We start from the raw sequence: 19,516 nt of genomic DNA, 5'->3' as shown, positions 1-19,516 counted from the left end.
CCAAAGGCGCAATCCTCTGCATGTTTAGACGGAAAAAAGCCCCACAGCTCCCAGCGTTCCCCAGTCAGCATGCAGGCATAGGATTGTGCCTTAGGATTGTGCCTAACTTAAGTCCCATTCATTTCAATGAGTCTACTTTAAGTAAGACTAACATTGGATACTACCCATTAGATTTTCTTGGAAAGCTCTGAAAAAGCTGGAAAGGGTTTATGGCCAATTTACTAACACCATTTGCATTAGAGGCCAACGTACACAGAGTAAATGAACGCAGAGTGCAGGAAATAGGGAGGAAACTTCAGATGGGAGTAACTGGGAGAAGCGGGGAGAGAGACACGCCTCGATCGGAGAATTAGGAGTATTAGAAGTACATGGATTTCCCTTGTTTTCATCTCTGAAATGCTGGAGGGTATGATCATGATGATGAAGACACAGAAGCCACCAGCAGGAGAAGAACTGGAGAAGAATCGCATCAGGTGTTCCAGATGTGAACTCTCCCTGCTTACAAACATGTTTTCAGCTGCCCCTCCTGATTCTTGCAATACTGCAGGCATTTGAGGTTTCTTAACTTTGTATGGGAGCCCTAATTCGCCTTGAGGTGGTTAACCTCATGCTGGTGTCATCATGAAGGACCTGAAGCAGAAACTCAGAACCAGCTCTGCATTACTACAGAGCCAGCGTCACAGGTAGGCATGGTGGGGCACCTGCCGAGGGCCCACAACCCAGCAGGAGCCCCCCGGAGTTGCTCCTCCTCTTTATTGTTGTGGCCTGCTTGTTCCCCCGCCTCTCGCTCTGGCCCAGACAACGGTGGTGGTGAGAAGGAGGAGCGGCAGATGCTGCGGCCGGCTTGCTGCCGGGTTCTCTGCTTGTCAAGCAAGCAAGGGGTAGCCATGAGGAGGAGGAGCTGGTGACCCTGGTGGTGAGAAGGGAGACTCACAGGGGAAGGGGGCCCCTGGGGGGTGGCTTGGCCAAGGGGTCTCCAAAGCCTGGAGCCGGCACTGTGCAGGTGGGAGCAAATGGTGACCAGTTGGCTCCAGCGGCGAGGAGGAAGAGCAACTCGGCCTCACCAGGTACCCAGCCACGCCTACCCTTGACACCTGGGAATATGACCTGCCCCCATCCCCAGCTACCATTGCACCCCAAACAAATGCAACGTGTGAGAATGAGGCCTGCAGAGAGGTGCACTGGGCAGCCAGGATTGGCGGCAGGTTCCTGTCCAGTGTTCATTTGGGGACAAGTCTGGTGTTGTTGCCACGTGGCACACGGGAAAACCCTTAGCACCACTTGTTCTGTGTTCCTCTCCCAGCTCATACAAGACTTTTACAACGTAACCGTTAAAGAGGCCAAGGGCTCCGTGGATGCAGAGTTTGAGATGTTCATGATGGGCGTCACCATTAGTTCGCTGCCGATCGGAGGCATAGTCGGGGCACTTCTGGTAGGACCCATGGTGGATAACTTTGGCAGGTATATAAAAAACATAAAGAGCCTAGGGGGGCATAGCTCAGTGGCAGAGCCCCTGCCTTGCAAGTGGATGGTCACAAGTTCGATCCCCCCAGCATCTCCAGGTAGGGCTAGGAAGGAATCCTGCCTGAAACCCCGGAGGGCCGTTGCTGCCAGTCAGAGTCGACAATACTGGGGTAGGTGGACCCAGGGTCTGACTCGGTATAAGGTAGTTTTCTAGGTTCCTGTTTAATACAGCCCTTTATTCAGAACCATGAAGACTGGAATCTTTGCATGTAGAAGGTCCCAGGTTCAATGCCTGGCATCTCCAAGTAGGGCTGGAAAAACTCCTGCTTGAAACTCTGGAGAGCCCTTGCTGCTAGTCAGTGTCAAAAATACTGAGCTAGATGGACCAAGGGTCTGACTTGGTATAAGGCAGCTTCCAATGTTCCTATTTCAATTAGTCCTTCATTCAGAACCACAAGGACTAGAAACTTAAGGAAGGGCTGTAACTCAGTTGTGGCGTACCTGCTTTGCGCCTGCTTCTCCTAAAGGAGAAGGCTATTAATGGCTACCACTCCTGATGGCTCTATGCTACCTCCAGTATCAGAGGCAGTCTGCCTATGTACACCAGTTGCTGGGGAACATGGGCAGGAGAGTGCTGCTGCACTCCTGTCCTGCTTGTGGGCTTCCCACTAGTTGGCCAATGTGTGAGCAGAATGCTGGACTAGATGGACCCTTGGTCTGATCCAGCAGGGCTCTTCTTATTCTTATGATCTTATGGAGAAAGGTCATAGCTTCCATCCCAATTTCATTCCCCAGAATCTCAAGTTAAAGAACCCGGCATCGCAAAGCAAGTTTCTAGCCCTTGTGGTTGACATTGTGTGAGCCACACCTGCAGGGGCCTCAGGGGCCAAAGGGGGTGGCTGAACAAAGTGTATGGCACCTGGGGTTTGCAGCTTCCAGTGACTCACTCAGGCTCTTTGCCTTTCCCATCTGATGAATGAAACCACAAGAAATGATGCATAAAATGATGACGACCCTCTTGGAATTCCACCGCTCTTCTCCCTGCCCATAAGTCCCTTGCACAACTTCATTGACGCTCCTGACCCAATCTCACTGTCTTTTCAGGAAAGGTACCTTGATGATAAATAGCTTTTGTTCCATGGTCTCTTCTATGCTCTTGGCTTCTGCCAATGTGGTACATGGCAAGATATTCTCCCTGTTGTCACGCGTGCTCACTGGAATAATCATAGGTGAGTCAGGGTATTGATTTTGGTGGTTTGGGTTTGATTTTATTTTTTAAGAGAGAGGTGCAGTAATCTGCACCCCTCTGGCAGCACGTCAGACACCTCTGAGCCCTACTTGTGAAGAGGAAGCATGCTTTGGATCGGGGCCCTACTCACAAGCCAGGAAGGGCTTGCCGGAACAGCACTTTTGCTCAGCACTGTCTGCTGGACAGCTCCTGGGCTATCTGGTCTTGGTCCTTGAACCACAGACTGCTCCTGATATGGTTGGGGGTTGACTTTCACAGCCAAGATGGCAGGAGCAGAACACCTGTGGGAAGGAACATCAGATGCTTGCTACTGCTCCAGGAGAGCTATCTGTACAGTTTTGGTTTTTGAGCATGTCTTTCTCTGTCTCTTGCATTTTATAAATATCGTAAGCCTCCTTGAAGACTCTAGTCAAAAAGTGGGACATAAATCTATTAAACCATAATAATAAGTTCAGAATCTGTTTCTTTTAAAAATGTTTATCTTTGTTGCTCACTGCTCTGAAATCTTTGATGTGGAGCGGTATATAAATATTGTAAATACATACATACATACATACATACATACAATATCATTATTCTATTCTCTCTCTGCCCACCATCAGCTCCTTTCAATAAAGGTGTCAAATGTCCTCCTGGAAGATGGAGTTTCTGGCTTTGGTTAGTCTCCAAGGGAAGAAAATCCCAAAGCCAATGGAAAACCACTGAGAAGTGGGATCTGGTATGGTGCGGGGAAGAGCAGGGCATCTACCATACTGATGGTGTTGAAAGCCATGTCTCCGTACAATTTAATCTAGTGGCTTCTCAGAACTCCATATGGGACATCCCAGGAGTGATGAGCAAATGTATCAATCAGTCAATCAAACAAACAGATTGATTGATTGGCAAATACCCATTACCAGCCCCTTGAGCAGCCTGCATTCCATGAAGATGTTCGTATGTTTCTACACATGTCACATGACTGCTATGAGTTAACCCTTGATTTATTATCTAACCAGGCATATTTTCCAGTGCCGTCCCAATATACCTCGGAGAGATCTCCCCAGTGAGCATGAGAGGAGCCATTGGCATGATGCCCCACCTCTTTCTAACCATAGGTGTCCAAGTGGCTCAGATCCTTGCTTTTCGTGAAATCATGGGGACCACAGAAGGTAACTCTGAGAGCTGTATCCATTAGCCCAGGGGTAGGGAACCTCTTTCAGCCCAAGGGCTGAGTTCAGTTTCGGAGGAGCTCTCAGGGGCTGAATTCCAATGGTGGGAGGGGCTGAAAGTAAAAGGGGTAGGGCCAAAAATAGCAAAAAAAACCCCACCAAAACCCCACATATTACAGCTTAAAGCTTTTACTGCTGGTAACTAAGGTATGTCAACCTTTTAGAATGGGAGAAACACTACACAAAGGCTGAGAAACCACCAAATGATCGGTGGCTGGGGAGAAAGGGTCTGAGAACAGGGGAAGGAGGTGTGGCCTTCTGGGGAACCCCAAAAGGCTGGATTGGGAGCCTAGAAGGGCCAGATTTAGACCACCAGGTGAGGTTCCCCAGCATTGCCTTCACCGGTAGCAAATTGGATGTGTCATTGCTGTTGAAATGTGTACCTTTTTGCACAGGTTGGCCAATCCTAATGAGTCTATCTGGGATACTGGCGTTGTTTCAGTTCATCCTAGTCCCTTCCTTCCCTGAAAGTCCACGGTACCTACTGATTCAGAAGAAAGATGAAAAGAAAGCCAGGGAAGGTACCGATTATACAAGAACTATGGTACCGGATACGGGGAGATAATCTTCAAAAGCCTTGTTAGTGTTTCCTGCAGAGAAAGAGTCTTTGACCCAATTTGCACATTGAGGCTATCTGGCCTTTGTTTAAAGCCATAGTTGTGAATGAGTGGGAGCAAGCAAGTGTACTAGTTCCTGGATGCCTGCCCACTCCCACTAAGCTAAACGACACAGGGATTCTCCATCCCCGGGTGATGTCTGAATCCGGAATTGTGACTTGCTGGGGGAGAGACAACCCAGAGTTAGAACCTATGGCTTGTTCTTGGGCTCTGACTCTGCACTGTCTCCCCCCTGACAAGCCACAATTCCTGATTCAGACATCACAGCAACCCCAGGACGGAGCATCCCTGGCTTTGTTTAGCTCCACCCGGCTGCAGAGGGAAGGATCAGTCAGCGAGATCTAGCTCACTCTCTCGCTCCTGCTTCGTTTACAACAACCCACAGTTTAACAAACCATGGGTTGTTATAACATGCAAACCGGGTCTTTCTATAAATTACACTTTGGATGATACCTAATGCCTTTGTGGCTAAACTGAAGTATAATCTCCAAGGGGATGCCAAACTCCTACAGCAGATATATTCCATCTCTTCTGGAGCTATCCAATCCAAATGTTGTTATTAGTGAGTTTCTTGGTTTATACAGCACCACTCGTGTGCATGCGGATTTGCAGTGCATACGGGTGATTCCAGAAAAAGCTTTTACTGTTTCCTTGTTGCCTCATTTATGAAATTTTTGTGGGAAGACCAAATGACGTCTTCCAATTGTAGCCCTCCCATCTTTTCCCGCTGCTTCTTCTGTCTTTTTTCTTAGCAGGAAAATCTCTGTTAAGGAAAAAGAAAGACCAGATAGCTGCCCAGTACCTTTTCAGTGTTAGTGCTAAGAACCCTCCAGCTGGAAACACCCCAAGAGGACAGGTCTCTGCCCTGAGGAGCTTACAGTTCAACACAGGGGAAAGAAATGGAGGCAAGGGAAGCTATAGGTTCTTGGTTTAGCTACAGCACAGGTGGGGAACCTCTTTCAGCCTCAGGGCTGCAGGGACCTGAGAAGCTCTCAGGGGCCACATTCCAGTGCTGGGTGGGACCAAAGGCAAAAGGGGTGTAGCTGAAGGCCAAAAGGATGGGGCCAAAATACCAGCCGATGGTAGCTTAAAACTCTTACTGCCAGTAACCAAGCCTTAGGAGAGGCATTTCAACCTCTTGCAATTGTGTCTGGTCCTTAGAACTTCTCCCAATCTTCTGGGAGGTTCTTCTGCCCAGACAAGTGATGTTCAACCTGTTCTGGAGGGGGCTGCACTCCCCTAAATGATCAGGCTCATCACTTGTGGCTGCTGTTGGACTCAGAACTGTCACTCGAGGCACAGGTGGACTCAGTGGCACGGAGCACCTTTTATCAGCTTAGGCTGATATCCCAGCTACATCCATATCTGGACAAAGATAGCTTAGCTGCAGTTTTCCATGCAGTAACCTCTCCTCTGGATTACTGCAATGTGTTTATATATGGGGGGGGGGGCTGTCTTTGAAAACGGTCCGGAGCCTTCAGCTGGTACAAAATAGGCCAACAAGATCGTTAACAGGGACTGGCCAACATGATGATATTATGCCAGTACTTTTCCATCTGCACTGGCTGCCAGTCTGTTTCTGGGCTCGATTCAAAGTGCTGGTTTTAACATTCAAAGCCCTAAATGACTTGGGGCCAGGCTACCTGAAGGATAGTCTCCTCCCATATATACCTGCCTGGACCCTAAGATAATCTTCAGTAGTCCTTCTCTGGGAGCCCCTGCCAAAGGAAGTGGGGTGGGTGGCTACTAAGAAGAGGGCTTTTTCTGGTGTGGCACCCCTGTTATTGAATGAGCTTCCCAGAGAGGCTCGCCTGGCACCTATGTTGTGCTCTTTTCAACACCAGGTGAAGATTCCCCCCACCCCCGGCATTTTAGTCTCTCAGTTTCTGTTGTTTTGAAATCTGTTACCTGCATTTTAAATCTCTGCGCTGCTGCTAAGTTTTATTTTGTCTTTTATTTTTCATTTTGGTTGTATACCATAGTTTTAAACCATTAGGCTTTTATATGACGTTTTAACACATTGTATCTTACAGTTTTAATTGTTGTGATTTGCCCAGGGAGCTTTGGCTATTGGGCGGTACAGAACTGTAATAAAATGAAATGAAATGATCTCGGCCTTCATGCAATTCAAATACTTTCTGCTGCTACTTTCACCCAGCCTTAAAGGAGCTGAGAAACCGGAATGATGTGGAGGACGAAATGGAGGAGCTACGCCAAGAGGGCCTCTCCGAGAAGGCGGACACGGACATGAATTCGCTTAGGCTGCTCTGCTATCCACCCCTGCGGTGGCAAACCATCTCCGTCATCATCTTGATGTGTGGCCAGCAGCTCTCTGGAGTAAACTCGGTAAGGAAGGCGATATCCCAAAGGGTTAGGATGTGGAGCCAAAATGAATAAATAAAAGGGGTGGACAATGGAGCTTGTTTTGCACAATCAGGGTTCAGAGGCCCAACTATCAGGGTTGTTATCCTGCACTGGCAATTCTTCTCTATGCAAACAAGGAATTCCAGGGTGTTTTCAGGGGCATCTCTTTCCCGACTGCCAGAGGATCATCAGCATAGAGGAGAAAGGACACTTTCCTTTCTTCTACTTTTACCCGAAAAGAAGAGTCACTGCTCAAGTCAAGAGTGACATCATTTACAAATAGATTTTTAAAAAGGGGAGCCAGGACACATCCCTGTTTAACGCCTCGAGATACCGTGATGTTATCCGGCAAGTGTCTAGCAGGGGGAAATCTCACCCAGATGTTCGAATTTTCATGCAACAATTGTAGTAAAATCAAGTGGCTCAACAATAATACAAGCGAGAAGGATCTTGGAATTGTTGTAGATCACAAGCTGAATATGAGCCAACGATGTGATGTGGCTGCAAAACAGGCAAATGCTATTTTGGGCTGCATTAATAGACCTATAGCTTCCAAATCACGTGAAGTACTAGTTCCCCTCTACTCAGCACTGGTTAGGCCTCATCTGGAGTACTGTGTCCAGTTCTGGGCATCACACTTTAAGAAGGGTGCAGACAAACTGGAGAGGGTTCAGAGGAGGGCAACAAAGATGATCAGGGCACTGGAAACAAAGCCCTCTGAGGAGAGACTGAAAGAACTGGGCATGTTTAGCCTTGAGAAGAGAAGACTGAGGGATGATAGGGTAGCACTCTTCAAGTGCTTGAAAGGTTGTCACAGAGAGGAAGGCCAGGATCTCTTCTCCATCATCCCAGATTGCGGGACACAGAATAATGGGTTCAAGTTACAGGAGGTCAGGTTCCAGCTGAACATCAGGAAAAACTTCCTGACTGTTAGAGCAATAGGACAATGGAACCAATTACCTAAGGAGGCAGTGGGCTCTCCCACATGGGAGGCGTTCAAGACGAGGCTGGACAGCCATCTGTCAGGGATGCTCTGACTTGGATTCCTGCACTGAGCAGGGGGTCGGACTTGATTGTCTTATAGGCCCCTTCCAACCCTACTATTCTATGATTCTATGAAGATGCTTCAATCCAGGTTGAACTCTGCCAGTTTCGCCCATAATCTGTTCCTAGGAATGGGGTCAAAGTCTGCTTGAAAATCAGCGAATGCCACATACAGTTTTGACTTTTCTTTTAGTTACGTCCTTATTAAGCAAATGGTCTAATTTGCTTAATAACCAGCTCAGAACCCAGCTTGCTCTGCACAGCCTTGTGCAGAAAAGCTCTAAGAGCATCGGTTGTTCTGTTCTCATTTCAGGTATACTATTACACAGAGAGAACTTACCAGGCAATGGAGCTAGGCAAAGACACCGTCCGGTACATCAGTTTATTCTCAACCACTGCCATCGTCCTTGTGATCTTGGGCGGGGTAAGCCTCTCCCACCTCTGTCTTTCTTGGCCTTTAAGCCGCTTGGGGATTCTATTATATTAAGTGGTATATAAGTATTACCGATAAAATAAATGAATAAGGGCACAATCCTATTGAGACAGGCGATCGCCTCCGACTTCCTCTGAAGAAGAAGATTCCCTCTGAAGAGGATTACCTCCGTGTTCCAGCTGCTCCGCAATTTTCCTTAGATGCCTGATTATGGGGAGGGGGCAGGAACGGGGCTGGGGACTGCATAGGAAGCTGTCTAAAACACTTCTGCGGTCTCCTCCCCTCCCCGCTCCAGGAATGCCCTCTTTTCTCCCTGTTTGTGCTCTGTGTTATGAGCACGGACAAGCACAGACGGAGGGGCAGCCTCTGCGGTTCTCTCTGCCCCGGCTACGAGGGGAGGGGGCAGGGAGCATGGTTTCCCAGCTGCAAGCTCATAGCACTGTCTACAAGCTCAGAGCTGGGAAACCGAAAATCCTATCTCCCCCAGACAGTGTCTAGGGGACATAGGATTGCTCTCTAAGTCCTGAAGCTCATTCTACTCCACAGGTCGTATCTTCACTGCAATCCTTTGTATCTATTTTATGTCATGGTTTCCCTCAAAGGATCCTGGGTATTGTAGTTTGGGAGGCGGTGTCTGAGTTCCCCATAGAGTTGGTTGAGAGTCGTCGGGCTTCGCTTGACTTGGAAGGTGTCTGTAAGGAAATCAGGGGCGTTTATCCTGCTATTGACATTAGCTTCTCAGGGGAGATTGCAGGACCTTCACAAGCTGTCATCAACCTTCAGCGCCTCTCCCGTGCTTTCCGACCATTTCTGCAGCTTTATTTTGAATGGAGATAATGAGGCAATTAAAAAACGCAGATTGAATTTGTCCATGTAAAGAGGGAGTTGCATTCTAACAGCAGTGCCATCTAGTGGCTGTATAATGAAACATATAGAACTTGCAGATAAAGGCAACCACATAAAAAAAAGAAGGAAGTACGTGTGAAGGAGCTGAGCTTAACCCCACAAAGAATGCGGAAGCAGAAGCCCCAGTAAAGCTGCAGGATAAAAAGCCCCGTGTGGAGAAGCCCCAAGGGTGGGACATGCTGGTGCCCAGTCAGAGCTACCCTATTGTTCCTTGTGAGCAGGTCTCAGTTTTACTCTGTGGGAGACGTGGAGAAATGGTGCCCTAAGGAGCCAGGACTTCCCCTGCGACCATAGCACTACCATTCCTGGAGTCCCCTGAGGAAAGGGGATGCCCATTGGAGTGCTAGATGGGTCTGACCGTTAGCCCAGTCATGGGTCAAGGCCCTTAAATGTAAATAACCTGGAGCAGAGACTGAGGGGCGTATATAAGAACGCAAGGAGAGCCCTGCTGGATCAGACCAAGGGTACATCTAGCGCAACATTCTGTTCACACAGTGGCCGACCAGCGGCCCACAGGAAAACCGTCTGCACCACAAACTCAAAGACTTGTGATCAGCTGGGGTTCGGGTCTTTGAGGGCCCCCAGGTAAGACACCCTCAGTGGGACTCCCTCCCCCAGCAAGCCCACCTTCTTTCCACCCTTGTCACCAGCCGCTCTTGCTCCTCATCCTCGTTCCCATCATCGCCGCCGCTTGTTGCTGGACCGGCAGAGAGCCCGGGAGCCAGGAGGTTGTGGCACCTCCTGCGCCTCCTTCTCGCCGCCACCCTTGTCTGGGCCGGAGCGAGGGGCAGGTGAGCAAGCAGGCTGCAATGGGGGACAGGAGGAGCAAGCCCAGGGTGCTCTGGTCAGGGGCGCCCTGCTGGGGTCTGGGCCCTCGGCGGGTGCCCAGCCATGCCTACCCTTGACTCCGGCTCTTTGGTGATACAGTTATGCTCCCAAGCCTCCGCTTCAGGTCCTTTATGTTTAAGGACACTAACCCGGGGCCGTGACTGAAGGCCACACACTTCCAACAATACGTATTCTTTACTTCAGGGCGCCTCCTTAATGAGGCGCATATATCCCTGCTCCTGAGCAGCTTGACCGTGTGGCACAACTGCACACTAACTCTTATCACCTAACAGCCACAACTCTTGTTCGCTGATCTGCTCATCCTGCCCGTTTCTTCCAAGAAGCTCAGAGCAGTGCAGGATGCCTCCCGCCCCAGCCCTATGCTCACAAGAACCCCGTAAGGTCGTTTAAGCAGAGAGACAGTGGTACCCTTTTTCTCTCTAGCACCCTCCCTCCTGCTTACATCCTGTATCCCAGGGGCGTTGAACCTCTTTCAACCCGAGGGCCAAATCCCATTTTGGAGAAGCTCTCGGGGGGCCGCACTCCAGCAGTGGGCAGTGCCAAAGGCAAAAGGGGCAGGGGCAAAAATGCAAAAAAAAACACCCACGTATTTTAGTGTAAAGCTCCTCCTGCCAGTAACGAAACCTTAGGACAGGCATTTCAACCCTGCAGAGTGGAGAAAACCTCTGCACACATGCTGGGAAACCACTAAACCATGGGAGTTTGTGGGAGAGCACGTAGCCATCTAGGGGAAAACTGGTGGGCCTGATTTGGGCCCCGAGACTGAGGTTTTGCACCCATGCTCCATTGCTGTTCTATCCCCTGCCCTCTAGATGTATGTCATTGATTCCAAGGGGCGGAAGATTCTTCTCCTCATCGGTTTTGGGATCTGCAGCTTCCTCTGCCTTCTGCTAACGGTGACCATCAAACTTCAGGTCCGTAACATGCAATGTTGAGCATCGGTGTGATCTAGAGCCTCGCCTCTTCTGCCACATCTCCCCAAACTTTAGTCATGGTATCCCTTTTTATTAAAAAGCCCCTGCCGACCGATCTTCCCCGCAGAATTATTTGGCCGTTGCATCCCGATGCTGCAGATTTCATGTGGACTCGGCTCTTCATCTGTCGCATTCTGTGGGGAAAGCAAGAATGCTTTAGAATTAAGGATCCCACTGCAAATAATAGTAATTTCCTAAGACGTGGGTCAGCAACATGGTTCCCATGGGCATCAGTGTGCCCATGCTCACCTCTCTTAGTGCCCACCCTGTTCCCTGCCCCCTTCTGGTTTTTATTTCTTAAGATTTTTGCAAGTTTCTTAAGATTTTTGCAAGTTATTATTCTTTAACTGGGAGGTTGGGCTGCTGCAAAGCTGTCACCCAGTCAGCTGGGGCGAGTGTACATCTCCTCCAGGTGAACAGGCGTCGAAACATCTGTGGATCAGAAGATGAACAATTCTACCCCATTCCTCCTAGACCTGCGGGGATAAATGTGCACCTCTCCTGGTGCCCGCCAGGCTCCCTGAAACTCCTGCTTTTTATTTTCATTTCTTAAGATATTTTTTAACTTGGAGGCTGGCCTGCTGCAAAGCACAGTTCTGACTTCCAGCACCATCTTTATTTGGGTTCTAAAGAGTGGGGTTTTGTGTTTTGAAGTTCACACCCCACCTCTGCCCCGTACTTAGGTTCTTGGGAAAGTGACTTTTAGTCTCACCACTTTGCCTTCTGGGAAAGGAATGTTTTGTGACCATTCCCTATTTTTTTTTTAAATGGGCAATTGGCCCACACGGCAGCCATTTTGTGCAAGCACCTGTGACATTTTCTCAGCATTCCAAATGTGCCCACTGAGTGAAAAAGGCTGGGGACCTCTGCCTTAAGATAAGGGACGCCAGACAACCTCACTCATGCGTGACTGAAGCATGACCACCTTTCTCCAACAGACCACCTTCAAATGGATATCTTACGTCAACACATTTTTCGTCAACATTTTCCTGATGGGACATGCCTTGGGGCCTAGTAAGTGCTCAGATGATGTACAGGGCTCCTTGGAGGAAGTGCAAGATACGAATGACATAGATAACTTGGTGAGAATGACAGTGGCATTTAGCGCCTTTATTTTCATTTATGTATTCCACACCCTTCCACCGAGATTCGGTGCTTGCGGTGGCTTACAAGCGCTAACAGTACAAAATTACAAAGAGAGCGATTTAACAGTATACAGTAGAGCAAGAGGAGAGGCGGGGGCCACGGATAAAGCAACTTTTTTAAGATAGAGGGATCTGTTTAAAAAACGTCGCCCCAGCAGCTCAAATGCCTGCCTTGAACCCGTTATCTCCACCCAGGCACACTTCCCAACCTGCTGATAACAGAACTGTTCCTGCAGTCCTCCCGTTCTTCTGCCTATGTGGTTGGAGGATTTGTGCATTGGTTCCTCAACTTTTTTACGGTGGTGACATTCATTGCGATAGAGGTGAGCGTTTCTGCAGATCACTGTGGCGGACGCTGGATGTTCAGAATGGGGCCGGCTCCAGGTTTTCAAGGGCCGTTGGGTGAGGCACCCCCTCAATGCACCCCCTCTTTCAGTCAGTCCCCCTTCTCACCGCCACTGTCACCAGCTGCTATTTCTCCTCCTCTTTCTCATGATGGCTCCCACTTGCTTGCTTGGCAGGCAGAGAGCCAGGCAGCAAGGAGGCCGCGGCCTCTCCTGCTCCTCGTCTCACCACCACCGTTCTCTGGGCCAGAGCGGGAGGCAAGTGAACGAGCAAGTTGCAATGATGAAGAGGAGGAGCAACTCTTGGTGCTGACGCTGCCCAGGATGATGCACATGTGATAAATAAAGAAGCTTCCATACTGGACTCATATCCATCTCTTCTTCTTCTCTCTCTCTCTCTCTTTCTTCCATTTTTATTGTCAGCCATTCATCGGGTCCTACACCTTCCTCATCTCCTGCCCTGTCTGCACAGCCACCTTTTTTTATATCTACAAGATGATCCCAGAAACCAAGGGAAAGACCTTTCTGGATATCAGGAAACTTGTGCCTGTCTACGTGTCCAAGTGGATGTTGGTGAAGGTGCAGCCAGATGGGTAGAAATTGGAAGCTGCTCTACGGAGAGTTTGATTTAACACTTATAATACCAAGGCAGTGATCCAAAGAGATCACAGTCTTGTCGTCCTTGGCTCTGTTGACACACTGGTATGAATGCTTTCCTTCCGGGTTAGACGTCCAGACGTTTCTACAAGAAAACAGGCACATATCAAGAAAGAACGAGCCCTCCATGTTGTTTCTTGCCTTCTCTTTCAGGAGTTGGTTGCTGTTTTTGTCATTTCTATGATAAATGTTTTTGTTTTCCAAAAAGGCCTTGTCAATAGGAAACTCATACTGTATCAGGGCCCTGTTGGATCGGACCAAGGTCTCTCTAGCCCCACATTCCAGGAGGCCACAACACGTCACCCGGTGGCTCCCACAAAGCTCTTCACTCCCTTCCCCTTCAAAAAGGTATTTTTAATAAACAATTTGAAATACGTTCAGGCACCAGGTCCTCCTGCCTGTTTCTGAACCTGCTGCTGTTCAGCGGGAAGGAAGAGAAGGAAAGAGCTACTTCCTTGTCCCACCCAATCTTTTTCCATCCACACAGAGCTTTCCCCTTTGCTCTCTCTCCCGGCCTCAAGCCATGCTATTTCTCTCCACCCAACCCCTTTCCTCACTATTTCTCTCCTTTCCCTGCCCCTAGCCTTCTTTTCTCCCTTCCTAGCCTTTAGCCTGGCTCTTTCTCCCCCACCCCACCTCTTTACCTCACTGTTTCTCCCCCTCCTAGCCTCTATCCTTGCTGTTTCTCCCTCCCTCCAAGCTTCCAGCTTTCCTATTTCTCTCCTCACCTCTTTACCTTGCTGTTTCTCCCCATTCCAACCCCTAGCCTTGCTCGTTCTCTCCCCTCTACCTCGCTGCCTTGCCATTTCTTCCTCCCTCCCAGTCTCTGGCCTTGCTATTTTTCACCCCACCACCACCCTGTATTGACTAGCCAGGACTCTACTAGCCACATCCTTTCATGGCAGCCATTTTGTGGGGGTGCCTACAACAGTTTGTCAAATTCACAAATGTGTCCACAGGTCCACAAAGTTTGGGGACCCCTGCTGAATTCTGTTTTCAATAGTGGTCTTGGAATGAGGACAACAGTTCTTGCCCTGCTGTTTGTCCCAAGCATCTGGGATTCACAGGTATACTGCCTTTGTACACGGAGCCGCCATTTAGCTGCCATTGGTCATGCTAGAGATGTGAAGCCTTAGGAAAAAAATCAGGGGCAGGGAGGGGATGAAAAATCCAGTGGGGGTGGAAACACTTTTTTCCAAATCCAAAAATCCCTGGGGAAAATGTCCCCCCACCCATTTTTTCCAGGGTTTTTCCAGGCCTTCACAATTCAAGTTAGTAGCCACTGATAGACATATTCTACATGAATCCTTTTTAAAAGCCATTTGGTCTTAATCACACTGAGAGACTGTGTGGAATAGTGGTTTGAGTGTTGGCCCACAGAGGGTGCCAAAGGCCCAGAGAGCAATACATGACAACATCAGGAGAGCCCTGCGGGATCAGGCCAAGGGCCCACCTAGTCCAGCATTCTGTTCACACAGCGGCCAACAGCTGCCCATGGGAAACCCACAAGCGGGGCATGAGCGCAACAGCACCCTCCCACCCATGTTCCCCAGCCACTGGTGCACATAGGCTCACTGCCTCTGGTACTGGAGGTAGCACAAGGCCATCAGGACTAGTAGCCATTGATGGCTTTATTCCCCACGAATTTGTCCAACACCCTTTTAAAGCCATCCAAACTGGCAGCCATCGCTACGTCTTGTGATAGCGAATTCCATAGTGTAACGATGCGCTGTGGTCTTGAATCTCCCACCAGTTGGCTTCATGGGAGGACCCCATCCAGTATTAGTCTTACGAGAGAGGGAGAAAAATGTCTCCCTCTCCACTTTCTCCACACCAGGCATCCTTTTGTCCATCGGTTTGGAAGTGTTCTGTGCAAGAGGAGGGAACCATCTCCCTGGAATTAACCCTTTGGCTGTATCCTTAACAATTGCAAAAAGAGATGCAAAAAGATGCAAAAAGAGATGCAATAAGTGGTAGAAGATGCTATCTGGTTTGCCAGGACATGAGCTCCGTATGTTCATCTCAGACCCATGTGACAGGCATTGGCTGTGGTTTTCCAGTTGTGAAAGAAAGAACTGTGCACTTTTTCAGAGGCAAACTCTTCCTTAACTATTACTTCACATGGGGAGGGGGCGGAATGTGTCAGCCTCCACATGTTGATGGCCTGCAATTCCCATCAGCCCATACCAGCACAGCCAATAGTGAGGGATAATAGGAGTTGTGGTCAGAAACCATCTGGAGGATCACACATTTCCCTATCCCTGCTTTTGTTCCTCCTCCACCTTCTCATCATGGCTTCCACTCGCTTCCTGGACTGGCAGAGAGCCAGGGAGCAAAGAGGCCGCGGCCTCTCCTGCTCCTCCTCCTCACCGCCACCGATGTCTGGGCCAGAGCGAGAGGCAGGGGAACAAGCAGGCTGCAATGATGGAGAGGCGGAGCAACTCCAGAGGGCTCTTGCCAGCGGGCCCCTGCTGGGGGGGGGCTCTTGGCAGGTGCCCAACCATGCCGACCCTTGACACCAGTCCTGTATCCGAGCTCTGCTTTCCTGGCAACGCTTCTGGGCTTTTAGTGGCTTCCCAACAGATAGAAAATCCACCAGGTGCAGCTTTTGGCCAGATGGTGACATAGCTGGAATGTCTGCGTGGCATGCTGTTATTGAAAGCACAAGACCTCCATATGGACAGAAGTACTGATAGCCCAAGGCCTTCTCCCTGGACCATGGAAGCCAGTAGACAAGGAGGGAGGGCTTTCTGGGAGCTGCCGCTTTAGAACGCCTCCTCCTCTCCGCCACCACTGTCTGGGCCAGAGCGAGAGGCAGAGGAACAAGCAGATTGCAGTGGTGGAGAGGAGGAGCAACTCCAGGAGGCTCTTGTCAGCGGGCCCCTGCTGGGTGGGGCCCCTCAGCAGGTGCCCAACCGTGCCTACCCTTGACGCCAGCCCTGCATGTGTGGGTGTGAAAGAGCCTGTTCACCACTCCCTCTGTGTGTTTTGCCAATGCCTGGTGTTTCCCTTCATCCCTGTGTGTTTCCATCTAGTGACCACCCACATGTCTTTCATGTTCTCCTTCCTTCTGGTACCAACCAAAGAGAAGCAGCCAAACAGGACTGACACCAGAAGGTTCGCCAGCTTCTCTTTTGCAGCTCTGGTCCACCTGTCTAAGGAACGCCCTGACCCCACCTCCCTGCCAAGTGGGGTGTGTTACACTCATGACCTTGATCGTCATGATCTCCACAACTATATGGTGTAACATCTGAGCCTCCAAGAGGGCCCTGGCAAACAGCCACGGAAGTAAACCAAGTCTATTCCAGTTGCTAAGTCCAGCACCCGCCCTGCCCTTGCCAAAGCATCTGAGAAGCAGAGAGACAGGAAGCCTTAAGTCTGGCCAAAATCACCCCACCATCTCCTGGAGGCAGAAGAATAGCTGGTCCAAGAGGGCAGAATCAACTGGTTAAGCCGTCAGGGTCTCTTGTACAGAGCCAAGGTGCAGAAGAGACTTTGCACAGCCCTTTATTTTAGGATTTTCTTTCTCTTCCTCAACACAAAACCTCATACATCAATTGCGATTTTCCATTCCTCAAGCGTGGAAATGGAGAAGGGCTCTGGGAGAACTCTGTCCTCCGTGGCCAGGTAAGCTGTGGTGGGTATGTACTGATGTTTCCCCTGTTGGACCGTGTAAAATATTGTTATGAATCTGGACCGTTGGGATTACTGTGAAGGGATGTATCATGATCATTTTGCTTAAAGTGTTGCCTATTGAGGGGCAGCAGGGTGTTTACAAAAGAATGTTAACGTTCCTTGATAGCTGGGACTATCTCTCTAATCTTTGGAATGCCATACCCATCACAGCATAGGGAGAAGTATAATTTACAGCCAAGAGTTAGGGAGAGAAAGTAGTTCAGAGCCAGTTTGAATTCTAGGGAGTCAGGTGAGAGTTGGTTGCAAGAGTGATTGGGAATCGGGGTGCAGACTTGAGGGGGTGCACCAGTTGCTTTCTGGATTGCGCTACCTGCCAACGAAGCACATTTGCCTCTACTGTGCTCTGCTTGTATATTTCTGAATAAAGCAAGTATCAGGAAGATGCCAGACGTCTCCAGGGGTCTCTCATCCAAAGGAAATAATATTCAGCCCTCCTGCTCCTGGGCTGGATCTACACTTACTGCCTTTTTTTTGCTTCCAATGAGGTTTCACCGCCTGCCTTTCACACTACACAGTAGCTGCCTCGAATTGGAACCAGAATTTCCCACTTCTGTGCTCCCGCTTTCAATACCCTAATATCCCGGCATTTCCCCTTAATGTGCTCTGATTTTCCACCTTCACTACCATATCCAGTCGTAGTCCCCTCCCCCGCCTGTCCATATGCGGCGGTGTTTGTATTTCCCTCCTGTCCAATCACAGCTCTTGACGGCCCCATGTCTTCTTCTGGCTACCGATCGCATAGCTTCCTCAGCAGCCCCCATTTCCTCAGCAACAAGCAAAGGGCTGGATGTACGCACGCTTGTCCGATCTTGGAAGCTAAGCCGGGGTCGGTCCAGGTCAGTGCTTGGATGGGAGACTGCCTGGGAATCAGGCTTCCTGCACTGAGCAGGGGGTTGCTGTATCCCTTCAAATGAGATTAAGTTTTACCCCCTCCTATCCCCCGCTCCAGATGTTTTTTTAAAAAATTAAGGTGTTATCCTCGCAGAATCGGGGCTTCTCCGCGATGTTTTTTTTTTCTAATTGAGGCATGATCTTCGAAGCTTCGAAGTTGTGAAGCTTCGAGTGTGAACCGAGCTTGTGCATTCGATGAAGCACTGCAATGGGGAAAATGGGTGAGTGTGAATAGTCACGTTTTAATGTGAGAGCTTTTAACCTGATGGGACACCAAATTCATTGTGATGGCGGGCGCAGTGTAGATCGGTGGTCAACTCTGAAGTGCAGGTGCTCATCATAACAACCCCCATAGCCAGACCATCAGGGAGAGAGTCCCCAAATGCAGGCAGCAGTGTTGATCCATATCAACAAACCAGTTCTAGCAGTTTTCATCTCCACCAAGAGCAGGGCTTTTGTAAAGCAGAAGGGTTTTCATTGCTCATTCAAAACCAAACCATCCCAAAATACTTTCCATCACAACAGGGAACAATAGATGGTTGCTGGGAAATTGTATGTGTGTCCTTCCACACACATACACACACACACACTCACACCACCACCACCACCACCATTGTGAGGTCTGCAGCTAAGCTCAGCCCCTGCTAATCAAAAAGTGTCGGCACTGCACCACTGATCCTGGAACGTCCCACCGCTTTGGGAAGTAAGGAGCATGGAACCATATGCTTTGCAACATGGTGTGGCAAGAGGACTGCAACAATACAGGCCTGGCAACCACAGAATTTTTCAGGCAAGGATACCAAAATTACTCTACTCGGGTCACTACGGTGCAAGCCAGCAAGAGGGGGGTCAATTTCGCCCCACGTACCTGTGGCCATATTATGAGGGCCTCTGGAAAGGAACTTAGGCCTGCATCAACCGCGGCTGCTATTACATTACCGTTTCTGCAAAGCATTTCCAACGCCAGTTGTTCTTTGACAAGACTGGCCTCCAGGCTCGTGTTGCAGCAGCTGTGCCTGCTTTACAGACCAGTCAGCTGAGGTTACAATAGGACCTCATCCCAGTAGCTTTGGTTTGCTTGTTTGGCCAAAGCCAGCTAGGTACCTCTCCTTGTCTGAAGGCCAGTGGTGGGCTACGCTGGTCTGACGCGGTTCACAAAGTTTTCTTATCCAGCACTCGGACCTCTATCTAATAGACATTGCTACTGACTTTAGAAGAGGAGTAGGCAGACTTCAAGCTTGCAGGACCCACTTTGTTTTTCGTTACTAGAGTCCCAAGTGGCACCAAGTGGAACTGAGTGGAAAAGACATATACTCCGAATTAACGGCTTGGATTGGGGACAGGTGAGGATGGGGGCTCTAGTATCAGTGGGGCTGTGAACCTGCTCTGGGGTTCAGGCAGAACTCTAAAGGAAGCTATCCAAGATGCTGAACCCTATCCGCTACTATTTATTTATTTATTTATTTATTTATTTATTTATTTTACAATATTTATATACCGCTCCACATCAAAAGATTTTGGAGTGGTGAACAGTAAGGATAAAAATGGTTTCAGCACTGAAACCCAGAGACGAGTTACAGCCCCACCGAAATTGGAGCCACCAGACAACTCTGGTCCAGGATGCGCCTTCTTTGCTCTACTCATGGAAGGTTCCTCTGCCCGTTTGGGGGGCTCG

The 19,516-nt window shown here is 49.4% G+C and overlaps 1 protein-coding gene across 1 annotated transcript; it reads left to right on the top strand.

The window, feature by feature from the left end:
• The first annotated feature begins 1,351 nt into the window (after nucleotides 1-1,351).
• On the top strand, nucleotides 1,352-13,194 carry LOC146335253 (solute carrier family 2, facilitated glucose transporter member 5-like). Its single transcript, XM_084822326.1, has 10 exons — nucleotides 1,352-1,461; nucleotides 2,569-2,693; nucleotides 3,709-3,861; nucleotides 4,317-4,442; nucleotides 6,697-6,884; nucleotides 8,260-8,370; nucleotides 10,947-11,048; nucleotides 12,047-12,122; nucleotides 12,449-12,576; nucleotides 13,021-13,194. The coding sequence occupies exons 1-10, from the start codon at nucleotides 1,370-1,372 to the stop codon at nucleotides 13,192-13,194; spliced, it is 1,275 nt and encodes a 424-aa protein (XP_084678452.1). The 5' UTR covers nucleotides 1,352-1,369.
• Nucleotides 13,195-19,516: the final 6,322 nt, after the last annotated feature.

This window comes from Heloderma suspectum, chromosome 15, assembly GCF_057233095.1.
Source record: "Heloderma suspectum isolate Gila_16-S chromosome 15, 16-S_ref, whole genome shotgun sequence".
Taxonomy (NCBI): domain Eukaryota; kingdom Metazoa; phylum Chordata; class Lepidosauria; order Squamata; family Helodermatidae; genus Heloderma; species Heloderma suspectum.
The sequence above is the reverse complement of the archived record's forward strand: the minus strand, read 5'-3'. Positions and strand labels throughout refer to the sequence as shown.